At 46.6% G+C, this 21,745-nt stretch overlaps 7 protein-coding genes across 7 annotated transcripts; 3 read left to right on the top strand and 4 right to left on the bottom strand.

Annotated features, from left to right (window-relative positions):
* Positions 1–579: 579 nt before the first annotated feature.
* Aspvir_007877 (nonribosomal peptide synthase) lies at positions 580–4,656 on the bottom strand (the record flags this gene model as incomplete). The annotated part of the gene is made up of 1 exon (XM_043271054.1): positions 580–4,656. The coding sequence occupies one exon, from the start codon at positions 4,654–4,656 to the stop codon at positions 580–582; it is 4,077 nt and encodes a 1,358-aa protein (XP_043126989.1).
* Positions 4,657–8,549: 3,893 nt separating this feature from the next.
* Positions 8,550–9,648, top strand: Aspvir_007876 (uncharacterized protein; the record flags this gene model as incomplete). Its single annotated transcript, XM_043271053.1, has 2 exons — positions 8,550–8,604; positions 8,681–9,648. 2 exons carry the CDS (start codon positions 8,550–8,552, stop codon positions 9,646–9,648), a joined length of 1,023 nt encoding a protein of 340 aa, XP_043126988.1.
* Positions 9,649–10,059: 411 nt separating this feature from the next.
* On the bottom strand, positions 10,060–11,401 carry Aspvir_007875 (aldo/keto reductase; the record flags this gene model as incomplete). The annotated part of the gene is made up of 5 exons (XM_043271052.1): positions 10,060–10,401; positions 10,462–10,796; positions 10,852–11,059; positions 11,112–11,156; positions 11,219–11,401. The coding sequence occupies 5 exons, from the start codon at positions 11,399–11,401 to the stop codon at positions 10,060–10,062; spliced, it is 1,113 nt and encodes a 370-aa protein (XP_043126987.1).
* Positions 11,402–12,374: 973 nt separating this feature from the next.
* Positions 12,375–15,932, top strand: Aspvir_007874 (nonribosomal peptide synthase; the record flags this gene model as incomplete). The annotated part of the gene is made up of 1 exon (XM_043271051.1): positions 12,375–15,932. The coding sequence occupies one exon, from the start codon at positions 12,375–12,377 to the stop codon at positions 15,930–15,932; it is 3,558 nt and encodes a 1,185-aa protein (XP_043126986.1).
* A 585-nt stretch (positions 15,933–16,517) lies between these two features.
* On the top strand, positions 16,518–16,842 carry Aspvir_007873 (uncharacterized protein; the record flags this gene model as incomplete). The annotated part of the gene is made up of 2 exons (XM_043271050.1): positions 16,518–16,653; positions 16,709–16,842. The coding sequence occupies 2 exons, from the start codon at positions 16,518–16,520 to the stop codon at positions 16,840–16,842; spliced, it is 270 nt and encodes an 89-aa protein (XP_043126985.1).
* A 171-nt stretch (positions 16,843–17,013) lies between these two features.
* Aspvir_007872 (uncharacterized protein) lies at positions 17,014–17,533 on the bottom strand (the record flags this gene model as incomplete). The annotated part of the gene is made up of 2 exons (XM_043271049.1): positions 17,014–17,355; positions 17,426–17,533. The coding sequence occupies 2 exons, from the start codon at positions 17,531–17,533 to the stop codon at positions 17,014–17,016; spliced, it is 450 nt and encodes a 149-aa protein (XP_043126984.1).
* A 702-nt stretch (positions 17,534–18,235) lies between these two features.
* On the bottom strand, positions 18,236–18,892 carry Aspvir_007871 (uncharacterized protein; the record flags this gene model as incomplete). The annotated part of the gene is made up of 1 exon (XM_043271048.1): positions 18,236–18,892. One exon carries the CDS (start codon positions 18,890–18,892, stop codon positions 18,236–18,238), a length of 657 nt encoding a protein of 218 aa, XP_043126983.1.
* Between the last annotated feature and the right edge of the window lie 2,853 nt (positions 18,893–21,745).

Raw genomic sequence — 21,745 nt, 5'->3', positions numbered from 1 at the left:
TCACTCGCGGCAACATCGTCTAATTGCGAAAAAGTCTTGCGCTTTTCGGGTTTGACCCGTGTCCAGAAGACAGACTTGGTGGTGACACTGCTGACAACACGGAAGATTGGCCATGTTATGGAATGAAATGGTTGAGATCATCTGCCAGGCCGCCCAGGCTGCCGACGACGTTTTTATAGTCGAAAATGAGTTGGCTCTAATGATTTTGCAAGACGAAAGAATGATTACTCCAAGTCATCTCCTCCTGGCACTCTTGAGAGGCAATAGAGCCCAGAGTGCATTATCAGTATCACGCGTTGCCTTACATACCTGAACATAAGGTAATGGCGAGTGTAATGGGGGTTAATCCGATTACCTGAGTCGTAACAGCCAATGTTAGCCTCTTAGGCCAAGAGACGCTCTCAACAGCAGTCTCTAGATATTTCTTCAATCAATCATCTCAATTGGTTCCCTCAGTACCAGTTGTACGAATATCCTGCGATGCGACATGATATAACTTATATGAAAGCCAACAAATCCATATCAGAGCTCAACCACTCATGCTGCGCCCTACAGCAACAAATATATAATTAATTAATGTCATGAGACCAACGAATTAACCTCGTCCATCCACTCCGGCAGGGCCATGTGCATGCCAGTAACCAGCTTCTCCATGATACGAGCCAAATTGCTCACCATGGCCTTAGCCGTCTCCAAGTCCATGATATGAGTATTGGCACACAACTCGAGGCCAACGTTCTCGCCCCGCGAGGCCGATACAACGAAAATGAATGGAGAAATGAGCGGATTCTTGAAGCTCTTCATGCGCGAAATGCCGGTTGGGGTTTGGATCGCGGGTTCTTCATCAACGTTTCGGTGGTGGAGAATCGTGTCGAAGGTCGAACCAGCTGGCCAGTCGGTGCAGTACTCAATGATGTCCTTGCAGTCGAGCGAGTCTGCGTCTCCAATTGAGAGGTATTGCTCTTGAACGGAGTGAACGAGCTCCGCAACAGTATCAACAGACGAGAAATCAACGCGCTCGGGGAGGGTATTCAGACAGCATCCGACAATCTTCTCCACGGATGGAATTGCGGCGTTACGACCAGCGACCACCTGGCCGTAGATAACATCAGTTTCTCCGGACATGCTAGAGAGAAGGACAGCCCACGCTGCCCGAACCAGAGTGGCGTGAGTAATCTTGCTGGTACAATGCGGCAAACGCGCCTCCGCTGCGCCGAGAACCTGTTCAGGCATGGCATTTGGAGAATTGCCCGAGCGAACATAGGGCCCGATTGGAGTGAGATGCGACTCTTGAAGCAATTGTCTCCAGTAGGCAAGGGATTGAGGGCGCTGATGGGCGGCGTAGGAAAGGAACATGGGGAAGGTTGGCTTCGCAGGAATCTCCCCTTGGTCACCATCGAAGATCGACTGGAAAACAAGGGGTGCGCTGAAGGCATCGTACTGGGCGTGTGACCACCGCACAGTCAATCGCATTCCCTTATCATGCATGAAGAGAAGGAATGCTGCGGGTGCTTGGGTTGGTAGAATGGATTTCACGTTCTCAAGGCAAAAGTTACGGAAGTATTCCTCGAGGTCACCGACGACGTTATAAACGCGAAAGGCCTCGCCAAGCCGGTGGGGGACAACTTGCCAGTATTTGCCCTGAAGCTGCAAAAAGCGTGCGCGAAGAATGGGGAATTTCTCAAGCGCCCTCATGCAGCCACGTTCCAAGTCCGTCACATCCAAGCAAGCGTCAAGATCTAGGTAGAAGTAATCCGCCATAGGTCCCAATGCTACGCTGGCAGTGACAAGCGTCTCCTGGACGCCAGTCAGAGGATAGATGTCCACAACATCTGCAGAGCTGAGGCCGAAGTTCGACTCGAGCTCCTCAAGCAAAGTGGATTTGACGGAAGGTTCGACAAGAACAGCCCCATCAAGTTGCCTGGGAGCCTCTTCAGCGTTCAGGGACTGCTGCTGAGCCAACCCTTCGAGGGTATCCTGGCGGAAAACGTCTGCCACGTTCAGGTTCATGCCCAGTGTGCGAGCCTCACTCACGACCTTCATGGCGCTAACAGAATCACCGCCGATCTGGAAGAAACTAACATCAAGACCGATGGTGGCGGGGTCAATCTTGAGCACTTTTGACCAGATCTTCTGCAGCTGTTTTTCGGTCTGTGTGCTTGGCTGTCGCTTTCTCCACTCTGACTTTGGCTGCAGATCCAGAATTTGCTGCGCGGTAACTGCCGAGCCCATCTGACGAAGGATTCTCCTGTCGGTCTTTCCAGAGGCAGTAAGAGGAAGGCTTGGAATAGGGAGGAGTACAGATGGAACCATGTAATGGGGCAGCACACTCTCAAGTCTGCTCTTAACAGCATGAATTACCGACTTGACCCGCTGATCAAGAATTATACCATCGCCATTTGCTTGGCTGGACTTGAGCACCAGGAAGCCGACCAATCTGGGACCACTGTCGCCAAGAGCAGTCAGCTCTACAGCAACTTCCTTCAAGTCCGGAGAGGACTGTCTCGCTTGGTGCTCAATCTCTCCGAGCTCGATCCGCTGGCCGCGCAATTTGACCTGGGTATCCTTTCTTCCCAGCAGCTCGAGGGAACCGTCGCTTCTGTATAAAGCAATGTCACCTGTTCGGTAGAACCTCGACGAGGCAGCAACAGGACCAAAGGCCCCTCTCCAGGATGGCGCCTTGATAAAGGCCTCAGCTGTCTTCCGGGGATTGCCGATGTAATGCCGTCCGATCGCTGGTCCTTCGAGGACGACCTCACCAGGTGCGCCGATTGGCACAAGCTGGTTGGTGTTTGTGGGACTGGCGAGCCAGCACCTGCATGTAGTCGCCTTTCCGACACTCGTAACCACGGAGGATGAATCCAATCCAGCTGAAGAGACAACCGCAGCGGTCTCCGCACTACCGTAGGTCTGCCGCAACCGAACCTTCGGGGCCCACTCCCTGATCTGAGAGCTTCGAATGGGCTCACCGCCGATGCAAATTGTGCGCAGCGAGGGGACGTCCTCTGGGTGAAGGAGGGCCAGCACAGTCGAGGTCAAAAAGGCCCAATTGGCGTTCAGCTTGCCAATTATCCGGGCCAGGTTGACGCTGCGGTCCTCTTCCGATGGGATACAAATACAGCCTCCGTAGATCATGGTCATGACCATCTCCATTATAGCCCCGGCAAAGTTGTAGGAGCCAAATTGCAATGCGCGCGTGTTTTTGCTCAAGCCCAAAACCTTTCCATGGCCGAACGCAGCGGAACAGTAAGATCGGTGCTCGACAACGCAGCCCTTCGGCTCTCCAGTACTACCCGATGTAAAAATGATATAAGCGGCATTGCTAGGAACTGCCTTTGGCATCTGCGACGGCAATAGCTGGCTTTGTGATTTTAATAACTGCATTGCTTCTTTGGAAAGCACGACTGTTTGCTGTACGAAGTGAGCTAGTCGGTTTTGGCAAGACGTGGATGTGATGGCAGTCTCGGCCTGCACCTTCTGGATGATACTGCGAACTCGGCCTTCAGGCAAACCAGGATCAAGCAGGATGAAGGTGCCACTGGCCTTGAGAACAGAAAGCATGGCCACAACAGTCCACATCGACTTCTCGAAGCATAGCGGTATGACCTTCTCGGGGCCTACACCAAGATGCACGAGGTGAGAAGCCACATGGGACGAGAGATCATCCAGCTGCCGATATGTCAGCTCGCCATCCCATGCACATACTGCCTGCGCTTCAGGGTCGGCTTGTGCACGCTCCTTGACGATGTCATGAATGCATCGCTCAACCACTGGCGGAACACCGCTATTCCACTCGCGGATCTGGTCGAGCTCCGGTGGCGGAACAATCTCGAGCTCATTTAGCGCCCCTTCCGGGGTTGCGCTATTCAGTTGCTGCATCACAAATTCGAGGCGACGTAGCATCTTAAAGACAAGAAATTGCTCGATCACTCTGGAGTCAAACGAAGCGTGTGCATTAATCTGGCCTCCAACAAGCTGAATCTGTATCGTCAGACAATAATTGCCGAAGTGCCTCAGTAGGCTATCGCCCTGTGACTGGACAAGGACTGTTTGGAATGTGCAAGCCTTTTGGCAGTCGGTAGATGCCTTGGCAATTTGATCCAGTCCCACCTGCTCGTAAGGAATTGCCTGAATGGCCTGCTGTTGGACCTCCTTTAGGTATCCTTGAACTTTCTGATTGACATTCAGTTTGATGCGCACCGGAATTGCTGCGTCTCCTCTGGATGCTGCTGAGCCAAACACAACATCCTCAGAGTCTGTTATGGAACTGGTGATCAAGGCCCATGCTGCACGGACTAGTGTCGATGTAGATATACCTTCAAAGAGTTCCCGAGGCTGGGAAAACTGGTACTCTACCTCTTTGTCTGCCTTTGGCTGATCGACAAACGGCGGTAGGGTCGGATATGGTGAACATTCACTTCCTGCGAGTGCGTTTCGCCAAAATTCCACTGGTGTTTGATATGCGTTGGATGTGACCTCCTTCACTGTTACGTGGTCCGTCTTCTTCTCCTTCATTGTTACCCCGTTCACTGTTGGCTGTTCCACGGCTATCTCATCCGCCTTCACAATGGTAGGTTGTTTGGCAGACTGTCCGCTTGCGCTATACCAATAAGACTTAGGAAGCCCCGTGGGGATATCCCGATCATCCATCGTCATGCTTGGCAACTTTGAGCAATCGAATAAAAGCTATCACGGACTTGAGATTAGACACTGATTTCCTTGCACCTAATCTGTCTGAGTTCATCAATATACCTAGAAACAAGGCCGGTGAGTCGATTGAGGAGATAACCGGAGCAGAGCCGAAATGCAGAATTGACAGCAAACGAGGGTCAAATCGCCGCCTTATTTGCGTCTGATAAGCAAAACAAAAGCCTCGCCGGTGTATATAGCCCCTCAACACTCCGATCATTGCGCGATTTGTGAAGATACAACTTTGGTTAAGTCCCCTTTGGTTATCGCGGTTGGAGCCTTGGAGGACTCCTGAGCATCACATTCTTCGATTCAGCCAAGCCAGCAAACGTGGCGCTCAGGCCCGCCGGACGATCAAGCAGGTTTTAGGTTTGACCCAGCCGTCAATATGGTTAACTTACAGCTATCAGCTCAATAAGCCCTGCCCTGTGGATCCGCTAGTGCAAAACCTTGTAGAGTGGAGGTAGAGCTAACTAAGATGTGAGATATTAATTCGACTAGCAGATGATATGCTACATATCCACTTCCATCATTAGGTGTCTAAAATCAGTCATGGCTAAGGTTAGCAGTGGCCAGGATCAATAGTAGCTACGATCAGCACGCTGCAAGGCTGCTCAAATAAGGGGAATCTCATGGTCATATTTATGGATGACAAAGCCAAATCTCCTAACGTAATCCACTACCGAGCCGATCAACCCCCCTGAGCCGATCACCTCTTTCGAATTCCACTAGACTTGATATTTAAATCTATTCAAACAACCACCATGCCACTGAAACCGCGTTAAACATCAAAAAAATTAGTGGAACAAGAAGGAAGGATTCTCTTAGCAATTTCTACTTTAAAAAAGAAAGAAATTTCATCTATTTATTATGCAGCTGCTATCTTTGATATTCCTTATATAACTCTCTATAGTTGAATTAATGGATGCAATTATCAGGCTGAGAAGCGCACTAATAGCTATAAAATAACTATTAATAAAGAGGAATCACTCTTATAGTGGATTCTTTCTATAGATCAGTAGGGATGCCCTCCTAGGCCTACTTATGTATATGAAATAGCTAATATCTTACTTACTTAGTAGAATCCTACCTCCCCTCCTACTATTAGAAAGAACTAGGTTACAAAGTTCATTCAGCGCCAGCCAGAGATCAAAAGCTAATATTCACAGAGATATAATTATGAGTGAGCAAAATGCAAAGATCTAAAGATAATCTAATAATAGTTTTATTAACTGCATGAGATTATATCTTAATATAGAATACTAGAGAAAGATATCTATAATTTTAATAAGACTGGCTTTGCTATGGGCTTAATTATAACTACTAAGGTAGTAATAAGAGCTAATATACCTAGAAAGCCTTATCTTATTCAGCTAGGTAATCAGGAATAGGTTATAATAATTAAATATATTAATACCACTAGCTGGGTGCTTCCTTCATGTATAATCTTTAAGGGAAAGGTTTATATTAAGGGATAGTATTAAGATTATACTCTACCACCTGATTAGAGAATTAAAGTTAGTTAAAATAGATAGATAATAGATAAGATAGGCCTCTAGTGGCTTTAAAAAGTCTTTATCTCTATAATAACTAGCTATATAGTTAGAAGATATTATCTACTTATCTTAGATAGCCACAGAAGCTATCTAACACCTAGTTTTAATAAAGCCTGTAAGGATAATAATATTATTACTATCTATATACCTCCTTATTCTTCTTATCTTCTATAACTATTAGATATTAGTTATTTTAGCCTATTAAAACATGCTTATAGAGGCCTTATTAAGCAAAGAATATACTTAGGATATAATTCTATTAATAAATTAGACTTCCTTAAGGCATATCTAACAGCTTATTATAATATATTTAAGTCTAGGAATATTAAGAATAGCTTCCTAGTAGCTAGAATTATTCCTTTTAATTTAGAAAGGATACTAAATTAGCTTTATATTCATCTTAATACCCCCCCCTTTCTAGGGAGTTAGTCTTTAAATTCTATACTTATAACACCTTATAATATCTATTAATTAGGTAAGCAAGCCTCCTTAATTAAGAAGCTTCTTAAGTATAGATCTTAGAGTCCTTCTTTATCTTTAAAACATGTATTAGAACAGCTTATTAAGGGCTGTAAGATTACTCTATATAGCACAGCCCTTCTTATAAAGGAGAATTATAATCTACACCTAGTAAATAAGAAAGAGAAGCAGAAAAGGAAGTAATCTAGATACTAGATAACTTCTAATAAAGGACTCTCCATTCAGGAAGCTAGGGATCTTATCTAGGTAAGAAATTAGTAAGATAATAAGGTTAGAGGGCTATCTACTAGTTCCGCGCCTTTACCTTCAGAACCCCCTAAATGCGCGTCACTAAGGTGTTCTAATTACTTCATTATTAGACATACTAGATCTAGCTGCCCTACACGCCGTACTAGCTAGATCTAATAAAAATATATTGTTTTGGTTGATTTGGATGGCTTCAAACATTCAAACGCGTTGAAATCGGATGAGGGGTGATCGGCTTGGGGGGGTTGATCGGCTCGGTAGTGGATTACGTTAGGGCAGCCGTCAGTATATGGTATCCATGCCAGGTGGTGTGGGTGCGCCGCACTGATTCCGTGATTTGCACCGCAACCATAATGTACCTTTTATATGGCATCACCATATAAAAGGTACATATAGATTATTCAATCTAGGTATGTACACATTTAGTTTTTAAAATTTATTATTATTTAGATATATAAATATCTATCTTTTATTACTATCTTTATTATTAGAAAAGAAAATTATAAGTGTTAAGGTAAAATAATCTTTCTTTATTCTTTTCTCTAAGAAAGAGCATTCTAGAGAGATATTTTATACATTCTTATATCCCTACTTTTTTTTAGTCAAAACTTCTAAAAGGCTTTTAATTATAAGTTATTTCATCTTAAAGTTTTAATATTACTATCTAAAATATAGTCACCCCTAGTGAATACCCTAGATATTAGACTTAGGGAGTATGTATCTTTTATATGGTGATGCTATATAAAAGGTACATTACGGTTGCGGTGCAAATCACGGAATCAGTGCGGCACACCCACACCGGGAACCAGTGTGGGTGTGCTCAAGACACGGATAATTTACAGCTATCAGCTCAATAAGTCCTGCCCTATAATCCGCTAGTACAATGTCTTGTAGAGTGGAGGTATGGAGTTTACTCAGATACGATCTCTGGTCAATCCGCATATGATATCGGGGATTCGGGATATAGAGAAGGAAACTAAGTATGGCCCTGTAGCATTTTATATGTGATCCTTCTGCAGGATTTCTATACACTCTTCAGTTCTTACTACCTCATACATAAATTTTCAGCGCTTATTATTAAACTTCTCGTATTATCACCATATATCCATTTCCATCGTTGAGACTTGAGATTGGCAGTGGCCAGGATCAGCTGTGAACACAGCTGACCAAAAAAGAGGAGTCTCACCCTAATAGTCTGTATCTAATTCCATGTTCAAGATTGACAGTAACTAAGCTCAGTAATGGCTAGGATCAGCAGTGGCTAAGATCGGCACAGCTGACCAAATTAGAGGAATCTCATCCAACTGTGGCGTAGGCTGAATGTCATTCGGGTATTTATGATAGGAAAAAAGCAAATCTCCCAGGCAATATGGCATTATTGGAAATTCACGAAATGACGCTACTACCAAGCCCACGAGACATGTCAAGCAGGTCACCCCTGAATCGCTCATCCGGCGCAAGGAGGAATGAGTTAATGCCTCGGAAAAATATACACACATCAGCCTGACAGTCTCCCCAATTCTTCTCCAGCAAGAACATCCCAGCATAATTCCAATAGGAAATCTCGGGATCGTAAGTATGGATTTGATTACAACGGCCCCAGAGCCTACGTTTCGGATCCTATTGATTCATGGTGAGCATGATATTGATATACCTACCATGTGTATGAGCGTATGAGACTTTGCTTACCAATAGGACCTTTCTTCCAGGTTTCGCTGGCACCGGATCCTACGTCGCGGCAAAAACAACACCCATAACTAAGCGCATCACCGAGTTGATCACCCCTGAAATTCTCTCGGAGTTCCCAGGAGGCGTTGAGTTCTTGAGCCCGGATGCACCCTTGGTACTTGAACCCCCAATAGGCCTTGGCTGGAACATCGACAACTGCGTCGAGGATGAGCAAGATAAGCAAAGTATAATAGCCGAAGAGAAACCACAGCAGACAGCTTTAGGCTGGTGGTATGGCCGAGACACCGTGAGTGATTACAAGGGCATCGAAGTCTCGCTCTCGTTTTTGGCCAAATTCATCCATGGACGGCCCATCCATGGAGTCATTGGATTCTCGCAGGGCGGCGCTATGGCGGGGATGGTCTGCTCTCTGGTCGATTGCCACTATAACCCGGAAAAGGTCGCTGCCATCCGCGCGCAAGGTCTCCCTGTCGACGACTATCTATGTCTTCCTGGCCAGGAGCGCTTGAGATTCATGATGGCGATCGGAGGATACCGGGGCACATTGAGGTATTATGGCAGTCTCTACCAGTGGCCAATGCAGACACCGAGCATCCACACGCTCGCCAGCATGGACGCTGTCGTGGAACACCACCTTTCCATCGGCTTAGCGCGCTCATTCACTTCATATGAAATCATTGAATATTTTGGCTCGCACTTTGTCCCTCGGGATCCCACAAGTGTCAATGCGCTGGCCCGCTTTGCTGCGAACGCGTCGGTGCAATCCGTTTCGCATCGTTTACCAACCGCGACTCCGCCACTGAGTCGCTCTGTCAATACAAGTGAAGACGAGGACTGTAGTACTGCAACTTGGAGCACTGGACGATCTGATAGATCGATGCGATCAATGACAGTCGGGAAGCGGAAGAGAAAAACGTGCTTTACCTGGGACCGACGCATGCAGGTTGTGGCCCCTCCCACAAATTTGCGGAAACAGCCTCAATACTAGGGTTGTAGCCTGCAACGGGCTGATGCTGGATTTTGAGTATCATGGTGCTATTACAATAGTGACCATTGATGGGGCGGAAGTCTGAAAGAGTTGACCAGCAGTTGTGTTCAAGATGAGTGCGTCCAACTTGTCCTTCATTGTATCTATTTGCCTTGGTATATTTTTTTAGTCTTGTACACATTACCGTTTGATTCTCCTTATAATATAACTGATTATGAGAACAATTAAAAGTTCCCATGACATTAAAACTTGCCACTGAGCCTTAAATATGACTGGTTTTATATCGAACAAACGCTTGATATACTCGACCTACATCGAACAAAGTGAAGTCCTCGATATTAAAACAAGAAAGTAAGAATGGTATATGTACTCCGCATAGTGAGTTCACCTGATGCACAACTTCGTCTCGATTCATTCATGCCCTTGGATGGCTCTGGGAAGATATAATTCTTCCAAATAGCGCTCCTCTTCCTCTGTAAGCTCCTTTCCACGAGCAGCTAGGGCTTCATATATGCGCTCGCTCGAGCTAAACCCAATAATGGGAGCTGTGACCCGCCGATTCAGCCAAGCCAAGCTGACATGGCTCATTGGCCACCCTCGCTTTAGAGCAATCTCTCTTGCCCTTGCGACAATCCCATCAATATTCTCATTACCATTGTCGTATAACGATCCACGAGAGCTCCACTCGGCTCGTTTTGAACTTGACTTCTCTACTGCATCACGGGCCAGTCGACCCGATGCCAATGCAGCCCACTATCGAAAAAAGGTCAAATTCTGTAAGTCTTCTTTCGGAGCGATCAGAGAGATTCTTACTGGGGTCAGACCAACGCCAGTGAGGTTGCAATAAGGGTTCATCTCCCGCTCCTCTTCGCGATACAATAAATTGTAGTGATTTTGCATGGAGATGAATTTGGTCCATCCGTTCTTCTCTGCGATATGCTGCAACGTGGCGAATTGATACGTCCACATTGAGCTGGCACCGATGTAGCGGACCATGCCAGACCTCACCAAATCATCCAAGGCGCGCATAGTTTCTTCAGGCGGTACTGTCGGGTCAAAACGGTGTATCTGAAGGACGTCAATGTAACTGGTATTCAGACGTTTTAGTGACCCTTCGACTGCGTTGAAGATGGCAGTACGTGATAACCCTTGATAGGAGATAAGCATGTGGAACTCATGGATCAGAAGGAAAGGCTTACATACCCCACTGGTTCACGTAATCCTTGCTCGAATCTGCTAATGCATGGTGCATGGTGACTGTCGAGCCAGGGTCATGGTTTTCAGGGTCACAGAGCACCCGATAACACTTCGTCATGATGATGACCTTCTGACGAGGGATCTTGTGTTTCAGAAGGGCTTGCCCGATGATTCTTTCAGACTCGCCATTTGAGTAGACATTTGCAGTGTCCCACTTCGGTTGGGTTAACCATGACCCGAATAGCATACGGGGGAAGTTAACGTACGGTGTTTATTCCGCTATCATAAGCTGTCTTCAAGATATCCAGTGCCTAGAAAGGAGTGAGTAGAGGTCCTACAGGGTGGCTGAAAGGGTAAAAGACCTATTAGATACCTTGTCTTCATCCAGGACCCAGGGAAGCCAGCGAGAACTGCCCAAACTCAGTCCGCCGAGGATAGGATTGGAGACTCGCAGGCCTGAGCTCCCCAGCCTGCGATACTCCGCCTTGGAGCGGGTTATAGATTCGCTCAGACATCGAGGCACTTTTGCCAGTTTGTCAAGCACGATCTGTCCCATGTTTAATTCGAAAGGCCAAACGATCAAGTCTTTCTCAAGTAGGGAGTGTTGTAATTCGACCTCACTCGCTCAGCACCAAGGGAGCTGACAGTTTCTCCACCGCTGATGCGGGAAATTTTTCAGCAATCCCCGGATAGGCAATGGACTAAAGTGGTTGGGATTCACACCCCCTAAAATGGAAACACGAGGTGCAGTGTGCGGCGTTTGTATGTGCAGGAAATGTTGTTCCGAATTGGAGACATAGATCCTGAATACTCCCCCCCCCCCCCCCCCCCCCCCCCCCCCCCCCCCCCCCCCCCCCCCCCCCCCCCCCCCCCCCCCCCCCCCCTTGCCTTCTGAATCGTATACACCTCGTCAAAGCCCGCCAAAACAGCCCAAAATAGGCTAGACGGGACAAGGTGTAAATTATAGTTTGGTATAGACTGCGATCAGAAAGTTTAAAATAAGCCAAGTCCGTAGTTTAGAACTCTAGATGACCAGATCCACACACTATGGGTTTTTGCTTTTCCACACCCATGCCGATCTTACAGGTTGTTTACTTTACATCACTACTCCGTAGTGGAGAACACTATTCAGCTGCAGAGACTCTGGTGAGCTATTGAGCTGATAGCCGGGCACTATCATATCACGGAACCAAACAGAATTAGAGAGCCAATAGACACAAGGAGCAGGTATGTACGGAGAGAGGAACTATTCGGGAAACGACTATCAATGCTTCGTTCGAACTGGTAAGTGATCGACCGGGCTTCGCATCTTTCACACTTTGTTTAGGGGATTCCAAGTCAGTCATCCCAGTGCATCAGGGGTAATACTTTCTTTTTCCGCCAACAGTTGTATCTAACAGGTCCTACTTTGATTATACCCCGAGTGGAAGTTACGGGATCGTGCTTCTTGAAAGGGCATTTCATTATCGACAACCTGTTTATATCTCCATCTCTTTCCAACCGGCTGAGAAAACTAATTTGAACCCATCATGCAGCCCAAGATGGTCGCAGAGACCAAAGATGAACGTCAGCGCGAGCCAGCTGATAATCTCGTAACGACAGTCGACAAAGTTGCTCAACGACAGCCCAATGATACCGCCGTGGTGTCTCTTCACCAGAAAGACCACCTTGACGTCGGTGTCCTGCGCTGGACTTATTCGYAACTCCGCGATGGCAGTGTCCGTCTGGCGCATCGGCTCGCAGCTGCAGGCGTTCGAAAGGGCAGTCGCATCGCTACCTTCTTGTATAATGAGATAGAATGGGCTCTCCTGTTCCTTGCCAGTGCACGGCTGGGAAGCCACTTTGTTCCCTTGGATCCTCGACTGCTCGACACCCCGTCCGAAGCAGTCTATCTGCTGAGAAAGATCTGGGTGGAGGTAATCTTTGTCTCCAACCTCACCATGGCCGAATCCATGGAGGAGATACTCAACAAAGAACTGATGCCCCAGGTACTATTAAAGGGCATTGTCGCGCCCGTGACGGCCGGGCACAAACGGGAGGCTCTGCCGCGCGGTTGGAGGAGGTTATCATCAATCATGAATGAGCCTGATCCATCCGAGATTGTTTTGTATGAATTGAACCGCGATGATACAATCCTTATGCTGGCAACTAGTGGCACCACCTCGCGCCCAAAGATCTGTCCTCACACATCTGTTTCCATCGTGACCCCAGCACTCGGCCTTGCAGATAATTGGTCGCTCACTCGTGAGGATATTATCTGCCAGCACTTGCCATCTTTCCATGTTTTCAACATTGCTATGAACCTGGCCTTCTGGGTCGCTGGTGGAACCGTTGTGATCCCAAGCCCCGAATTCAACCCTGCCGCAACCTTTGAAGGTCTTACTTTCGGTTCACGAGTTTGGATCGCCGCAGTAACGACGATGATCCATGCCATGCACACATACTCGATGGTCGCAGAGAAAGACCTTGCATCACCGTACGGAATTTGTCTCGGAGGAGGCCCTATTACCCCGCAGGCTCTGCGGGAGTGCAGACTGCTCGGCGCAAGCAGGATTGTCGCGGGCTATGGAACGACTGAAGGAGTCGCGACGCTATACAATGTTATGGATGTGAATGATCCACGAGTTACGGATGTACAAGACGGCGATGAAATATGTCTGGGATCAGCCGTGGCGGGGTCCCACCTTCGTATTTGCGCTCCCGGAAGCAGGACACCTTTGCAGAGAAACGAAATCGGCGAGCTGCACCAGGGAGGCTATCCTATCTTCGACGGATATTACCAAGGCAGCGAAGAGGATAATGCAGCTTGTTACAAGGAGGGAACGGTGCCCTGGTTCGCGACAGGGGACCGCGGGTACATGGATGATGACGGGAATATTTATCTCTTGGGGAGATTTAAGGACCTGATCATTCGGGCCGGAGAGAATATCTCCCCATTGAAGATCGAGCAATGTCTTGCTGGCCAGCCAGGTGTTGCCAGTGTCGTCGTGGTGGGAGCGCCCGATGATATCGTGAGCGAAGTGCCAGTGGCCGTCATCGAGACATTCCATCATGAAGATCGAAGCTTTTACCTCGGGCTTCAGTCTGTAGTGGTCCGAGAGATGGGCCGATCATTTTCGCCCAAGTGCATTCTCCATCTCCAACATGATCTTGGCCGCGAGAAATATCCCACTACCACCTCGGGCAAGATCAAGAAGAATGTCGTCAAGGAATGGGTAGCAGACCACCTTGGGGGAACCACTACACAGACATCGCCCCGCACACAGACCCCGAGTATTTCGGAGTCTAGTACTGTCCTCACTACCTCTTCTATCACCTCTGCAGCAAATGACGATATCGCCGGGGAACTCACGGCATGCTGGTCCTCCGTTTCCGGGTTAGATCCCCAGGACCTCAAGCCGGACATGCCCATTCGCACCTTTACCGACAGCACAATGCTGATCCAGTTCGTTCAGTTGGCCAAGCAGAAGGGATGGAAGCTCACACTGAAGGAGCTATTGACTGCCAACACCATCGAAAAACAAGCCCAGCTGCTCAGTGGGACTCAATTCCCACGCCCAAGCCCTCCGCCACCAACTGAATCAGCGACTACAACGATGATGGCCATCAAGAAAAAGCGGGTGGCCATCCAGTTGGAATTACACGTGGACGATATTGAGGAGCTTGTCCCGATGACTGATCTCTTCCGGATGTTAGCGGTCGATCGGCCATTTCCGGGGGTCTGGGATTTCCGTATCGACTTCTCAGTCCGACGTGATGTAAGCCCAGACAAAGTCGCGGTCATCCTGGAGACATGGCTACGACGACACGAGCTACTGCGTAGTGTGGTCGCAACTGTCGGGGATGAGCCGCCTGTTTACGCGGTGATGCAACCCAATGAATCGTGGCTCAGGCAACAGATCATCTTCGGCCCGGAGGTTGATGACCTGCATAGAGTCGCCGACTACCAGCTTGATGATTTCGTTGATTCAAGCTATGGTCCCCTTTGCAAGATGACCATTTTACCCCTCCGTCACGCGTCGCGATGTGGACTGATCATGCACATCCATCATGTTCTCTTTGATGGGATGGTGATGGAACGCTGGATCCGCGACCTCAATCATCTCTTCGACGGACAACCCCAGCTGAACTGGTATCCTTACCGTGAATTCGTTGCAAACTACGAAGTCTACCAATCTACAATTGACGCAGAGGAGTCTATTCAATATTTCGTCAACAAACTAAGCGGTATTGCCTCCGCAAAAGATGCGGTCTGGGATATCCACCGCGTATTTCAGAAGCTTGATGAGAACTACAGCCCCCCAGTGAAGCCCAGTACCAACGTCACCCCTGCGAGAGCCAACCCCGATACTCTACCAAAGCGTTTCATCCACTTGCCCGAACTTCCACAGATGCGCTCCCGGTTCGGAATCTCCGCCCCAATCATTGCCCTAGCCGCCTGTGCATTGATCAACGTCCGATACACCGGAGCACGCGAAGCCATCATCACCAATCTTCAGTCCGGCCGATCCTGGCCTACTGAGTATGACCCTGGCGACGTCAACATCTCTGTACTCGAAATTGACGGGCCGACATTGCAGAACCTCCCCGCGCGAATCCCAGTCGCACCAGAAGACTCCGTCCTTGATCTACTGAACAGAGTGAGAAAGGAACAGGATGAAATGATGCTCCATGAGCACGTCCCTATCAAACGGGTTCATGAACTGGTGTCACAGGGACGCAATGGAGCCGAAGACGCAGCAGTCCTCTGGGATCTCCTGACTACCCAGCTCTTTGACTGGCTGCTGGAGACATATAGCCAGGGTGCCGATGATGCACTCGAGCTGCTCCGCGATACTAGTCTGTCGCGGACGCGCTGGGTGTGGCTTCCCCGTCTCTCGGATGGCAATGTGATGCATTGCAACATTTACCACGCAGACGCAGACTTGCCTGTGGATAAGACCAACGTTATTGTGGAGGAGTACCTATGCGCAGTGGCTTGGCTGGCTGACCCTGCTAATGTGGAGAAACCTGTCTCGGCAAGCCGCTTTGAGGGATATATGGTCGGATCTGCAGATTTCATGTATGATACCCGCGAGATTTCTTAACGTAGCGTGAGGAAGGAAAAGAAAAAGGCTTTCTCACGTTCAGGGAAATCCCGATAAGCTATGTTCCCCCACTTCGTTTTCCTCCCCTCATCGTGTATGCTCCATGTATAACCTTGATACTCTCCCACTGTTCCTGGGTCTGCTCGCCTGTTTCTGGGGGTAAACTACCTGTGCCCGGAGGCATGGGGCTCCTGGGACCTGCGTCCTTATTCCAAGGCCAACGAGTTGGCCTTTAGGAGCTTCGAGGGGCGTCCCGTGAGTCCTATCTTCGGAGAGGTGCTGGATTCAGTGCGAGAGAAGCTCCGTCACTCTGTAAGGCGTCAAGAGACATACCATCCCAAGGTAGGCTGTAACATTATAACCCCTACTCCCCTATATAAGGCTATTTTACCTTATATAATAGATATGGTATAATATTTATATACTCCGTAGTAATCTGCATGGGTTGGATCAAAAATAGTGCGGATCAATCCAGATCCAATCCACAACCAGTCTACCCTTGGGGCGTTGCGTGATCAACGCTGAGCATGGATCACTTTAAAGCAGACAACCCCCATTACTACTACCCCTCAGCCGGGTTTCATAATGCAAGTAACCGAGAACAAGTCAGTGGCCATTATCGGCGGTACGTATGTCGCTATATGCAGTGTCAAGGGATCAATTAACAAGTCCGTCGCCGGGATTTTCGGCCTCTCGCTGGCTGTCGCGCTGCGAAGCAAAGGTAAGAGCGGTGTCCAGACGAACAAAATAGAGGCGACGATAACATCTGGAAACAGGCTATACAGCGACAATATGTGATCGCAACGAATATGATAAGACAGGCTATGACCCAGAGGGCGAGGATGCACAAGCTGCATCAGTGGATCTAAACAAGATTGTGAGCCTTATGATTTACAAAGAAGTTGGGTAGAAGAAGTTAATAGTTATATGATTTTAGCTTCGCGCATCATACGGGACGGAACTACACTACCAACACCTCACCCTGGAGAGTCAACAGGCATGGGTGGCCTGTGACAACAAACGCGGAATCTCAGAAAGAAACGACCAAGACGACCGGAGGCTATTCGTAAACAGTGGAATGTTACGTGTCCAGCCAGCTGATAAACTTGCTGAACTGGAGAAGGAGACACTTGCAAACATGGATCGCGATGGACTTCGTGACACGCAGTTTGTCAAGAGCAGTCCTGATGGACATGTCAGGCGCGTCGTTTAGGCTTGGGTCCGCCTCGATCTCAGCACGAGTGGGAATGCGGCCATCAGAATGGGTACGAGTCCCCTGCGCAATAAGCTCCTTAGGGTGATGCTGGATCCACGGAATAAAGTCAATCTTCCACCGAGGGTCATTCCCATTCATCTCGTTTAGGATACCCGCGAGCTGGAACGTCATCTCATGATCCGTATACCGCAGAGTCTCATTATTGTCCTTGTACGTGACAGAATAAGGCAACCGCATCGACCCCATCTCCGCCCACTCCTGCGTCCCAGCAACATACCGCGTCCGGAACCTCTGTCAAGCGATCTAGAAGAGCACAGGGTTGCAGGGCCATGCCGCGCGTGAGGACCTTTCGAGTCTGCAGGAAGAGCCTTGCGGCGATCGACATGACTTTATCACTACAGACGCCCAAGAATGTACGTGATCCACGAATGCAGCCGCAATGGTCCCGGGCATGCAGTTCAGCAAGGTCTCGGAAAAGTTAGGCAAGGTCTCAAATTATTACCAAGAGAAAGTTCAACTCCTTAAGCACTATCCTACCCTACTCCCTAACCACCTTAAACTGCAACCCACATTGTCCTCATGCTTACCTTCCGCAAGAGAGATGAACAACAATGACCCCACGCAAGCTCTAACGGGGTCCTCCATTGAAGGCAACCGGATTGATTGGTACAAGGCCAAACTAATTAAAAGCAATACATAATATTCGGAACAAAGTATTACAGCAACCGGCGCTATGAGACACAGAGGCTTTTTGACAAGCATCCCCCTGCAATTCCATAATCATTTCACAGCCCCATAACGGCACTATATGAAAGGCAGATTGGCAGCGTGACTGCGAGGACGATTCGGTATTATTTGGTCAGTTTGTCGCCACGTACTCCATCCTTCTCAATGACAGTATGCTATCTCCTCGGCCTCCTCAACATCAGCTCCACCGTCACTCTCAACTCCGTCGTCCCCACAGCTGTTTCCGACCTACATATCTTTCCTACACTGTGCCTTGAATTCCTTGGCTTTCAAGAAAGGTGGGGGCCAATTTCGATCCCAATAACCGTAATTTTCAGCCTCATGGCCTCGAAGCCACGGATCAAGGCTTGACGAAAATTTTGTGCATCCTGACATTGTACTCATCCAGTGTATACCAAAAGAATCTCCCAGCACCGCGGCTGTCATCAGCCCAGAAGTCAGCGATACAGTCGCCGAGAAGTTCTTCCCATGGAAGTTTCATGCCAAGAGCCTTGGCCATCACGTCGCAGTGGACTAGCAGTCGCCAACAATATGTGAGGTACTGAGCCAATTCTTTGCGATTTGATGGGTGGAACGGATCATGTGGCTCGTTCAATCGTCCTACCGGCTCATACCCAGCGAGCTCCATGACGTTCAACACCAGCTCCGCCGGCAGACCTTTCCGACACAAGTAATCCTGAACAAGTGCCACGTCGGACAAGCCTGGCTGATGACCTGCAAACGTTTCATTCTCCAGGGTGAGGAACTCATCAATGGGCACCTTCCCATAATGGTCGGCCCGACGAGAATAATGCCATCTATCATCCTGAAGCTTCTTATCCGCCCATCGTAGCCAGTGTGTGCTTCTGACCTTCGGATAACAGTATTCGCCTTTAAATTGGTTGTTGCCTATCCCGAAGAATTGTCGATGCGGGTATGTGCTCACTTCTGATGTCTGCCCTGTGCCCGTGCATGTTCTCAGTGTGTACTGGTAGAATTTGCTGTTGCGGTAGTCCATTGCCGCGGTTCTGCCGGAAGCGTCGTCCCATATCTTTGGGAAGCAGTAGATCGTGTTCAGACATATGTAGGCCTTGGTCCCATCCGAGGACAGGGTGCTGTGTTAGTCAGTATGTAGACGCGACATTGCCAGGACATTTTAACAAAATAGGAATACATAATGACCAGAATTTGTCTCAACCAAGCACGCATCTAAATGTCATTGCTACATAGAACTCACTCACCATACACTGGCATTCACTGTCACACCACCATTGTTCTAGACGCACTCCAGGCAGAGCACACACGCGCAGAATAGTGTCTATCTCCCCATGCAGAAGTAAAGTTTTCACCACTTCGATGTTGAAGAACGCTTCACAGTTCTGAAACCAGAACTGGTAGCAATGTCTCGAACCAGGGGGTCGGAGAAATGCGGGCGCCATTCGCTCTTCATTTGGGATGGGGACGCATTGACACTCTTCTTTGTACTGGTCTACTTCACAAATTTCACTAGGGCAGCTGCCACTGAAGCCATAGCCATAGCTACGCCATCAGCGGACGGTAGGGGAAATTTCTGAACGGTGGCTGGGTCGAGAATAACTTCTGTTGGATCGGCTGGTCTGTATACTGAGGGAAATTTCTTGCGCTCGGATACTGAATGCTCGTCGATGGTTCAAATAAACGCTTTGATAAAGTAAGTGAGCTCCTTGCCCTGATCAGGTTTCATGGTAGGGCGGAGATTTGTGACGCTTTGGTCACCACAAGAAATTGTGCCCCAGTGGAGGTTTGAGGCCAGAAGGCTCCATGGGATATTGTGTGCTTGATGTGCCATCTTATGAAATGCTACTCCGATCCATCCAAGCGATGTCAGATTGAAGACTTTGCGCAGTCAGGAGTCAGGACTCAGGACTTGTGGGGTCTAGGTTAGACTGGCTTACCCACCCCACCAAACCACACCCACCCCACCTAATCCATGCTGTGGGTTGGATAAGGGTTGGCCCTAATCTAACCTATATAGATATAGGTGAATGATATCTAATCTATATAGGTATAGATAATCTATTTAGGTATATATAACTAGTAGAATTTAGTAGGTATATAGACTTAGTGGTTTATCTAAATCTATCTAATTAACTAATTTTCTATATCTATTAGTCTTTAAAGTAACTAGTGGTAAGAAACTAATTATTAATAACTATATTTTTTAGATATATTATCTTTAGGTTTCTAGAATCTAGCATTAAGAGATTTAATAATATATAATAATTAAATAATTAAAAATTTAATTTAGAGGCTAGCTACCTTATAATAGTCTAGATTAGGGTGGTTATTTTCACGGGTTGGGCCGGGTTCCCCTATCTTTAGAACCCAACCCACTGGGTTCGGGTTCTAGATTTCTAGGGCCCAAACCCAGCCCATAACCCGCGGGTTCTAGGGTAGTGAACCTAAATAGAACCCAAAGAGCCTAAAAATCACTCTCCGCCTGCCTAATCTAGTTAGTATGTATTTAATTTTTCAATACCATACTAGTATCTAGTATATATATATATATATAATATGATTATATATATAAATATAGCATATTAGTATAGAATCTAATGTATTCTAATTACTAGGTATTATAATTAAAACCCATTTTTAGAACCTGAACCCTAGATGGGTTCTAATTCTAGAACCCAACTGGCCCATGGGCCCTAGAACCTGAACCTGAACCCGGCCCATGGCGGGTTCGGGCTGGTTTGGGTTCGGGTTCTTGGGTTGGGTTTAACCACTCTAGTCTAGATAGGTACTATTATAAAGAGAATATATAGAAGCTAGAGACTATAACTTAGTAGACTTAGTAAGCTATATAGATTTTAGAGTCTTTATAAACTTTATAAGCTTTATAGGCTTCTTAGGCTTTATAGATTTAGTAAGCTTAGTAGTCTTAGTAGATTAAGGCTTAGAGGGTTAAGGTATAACTAACTTAGAGGGTTAAAGTATAACTAGCTTAAAGTATTAAGATATAACTAACTTAGAGAGTTAAAATATAACTAACTTAGAGAGTTAAGATATAATTACCTTAGAGGGTTAAGATATAACTAGCTTAGAGAGTTAAGATATAACTTACTTAAAGAGTTAAAGTATAACTAGCTTAAAGAGTTAAGGTATAACTTACTTAGAGGATTAAAGTATAACTAGCTTAGAGAATTAAACTATAACTACTTTAGAGAGTTAAGGTATAACTTACTTAGAGAGTTAAAGTATAACTAGCTTAGAGAGTTAAGATATAACTAGCTTAAAGAGTTAAGATATAACTTAGTTAAAGAGTAATAATATAATTATAAATCTAATATTATTATTACTATCTATATTATAGAAGAAAGTAAAAGTATTATTATTAAGAAAATTAGAATTCTTTTTATTATTAATATATATTACCCTTATTATATTATCTACCTTACTTACTAACTAATTATAGTAGTAATATAGATTCTAGTTCTAAAGTAGTTCCTTAGACTTAGAGATATTATATAATTTAGTATAGTCTTAGGTAATAGTAAACTTATTAGTATATATCTAGATTATAGTTAACTTAATAGTAGATATATATAATTAAGTATAATAGTAATAATAAATATCTTAAGTACTATTAAAAAACTATTTAATATTAATACTACTAGAAGGGATAGCTAGAAAGTCTAATACTATATAATTTAGTATTAGAAATTATCTAGTATTCTATTACTACTAGTCTAAGATATCTATATTCCTAGGGACTTTAGTACCTAATCTCTTAATATTAAATTTAATAATAGTAAGCTAGGAGATTATATCTTCTTAGAGATAGATCTCTAATTCTAGATAAAGTTAACTTAACTAAGATAACTATTTT

The sequence above is a fragment of the Aspergillus viridinutans genome, assembly GCF_018404265.1.
Source record: "Aspergillus viridinutans IFM 47045 DNA, scaffold_6, whole genome shotgun sequence".
Taxonomy (NCBI): domain Eukaryota; kingdom Fungi; phylum Ascomycota; class Eurotiomycetes; order Eurotiales; family Aspergillaceae; genus Aspergillus; species Aspergillus viridinutans.
The sequence above is the reverse complement of the archived record's forward strand: the minus strand, read 5'-3'. Positions and strand labels throughout refer to the sequence as shown.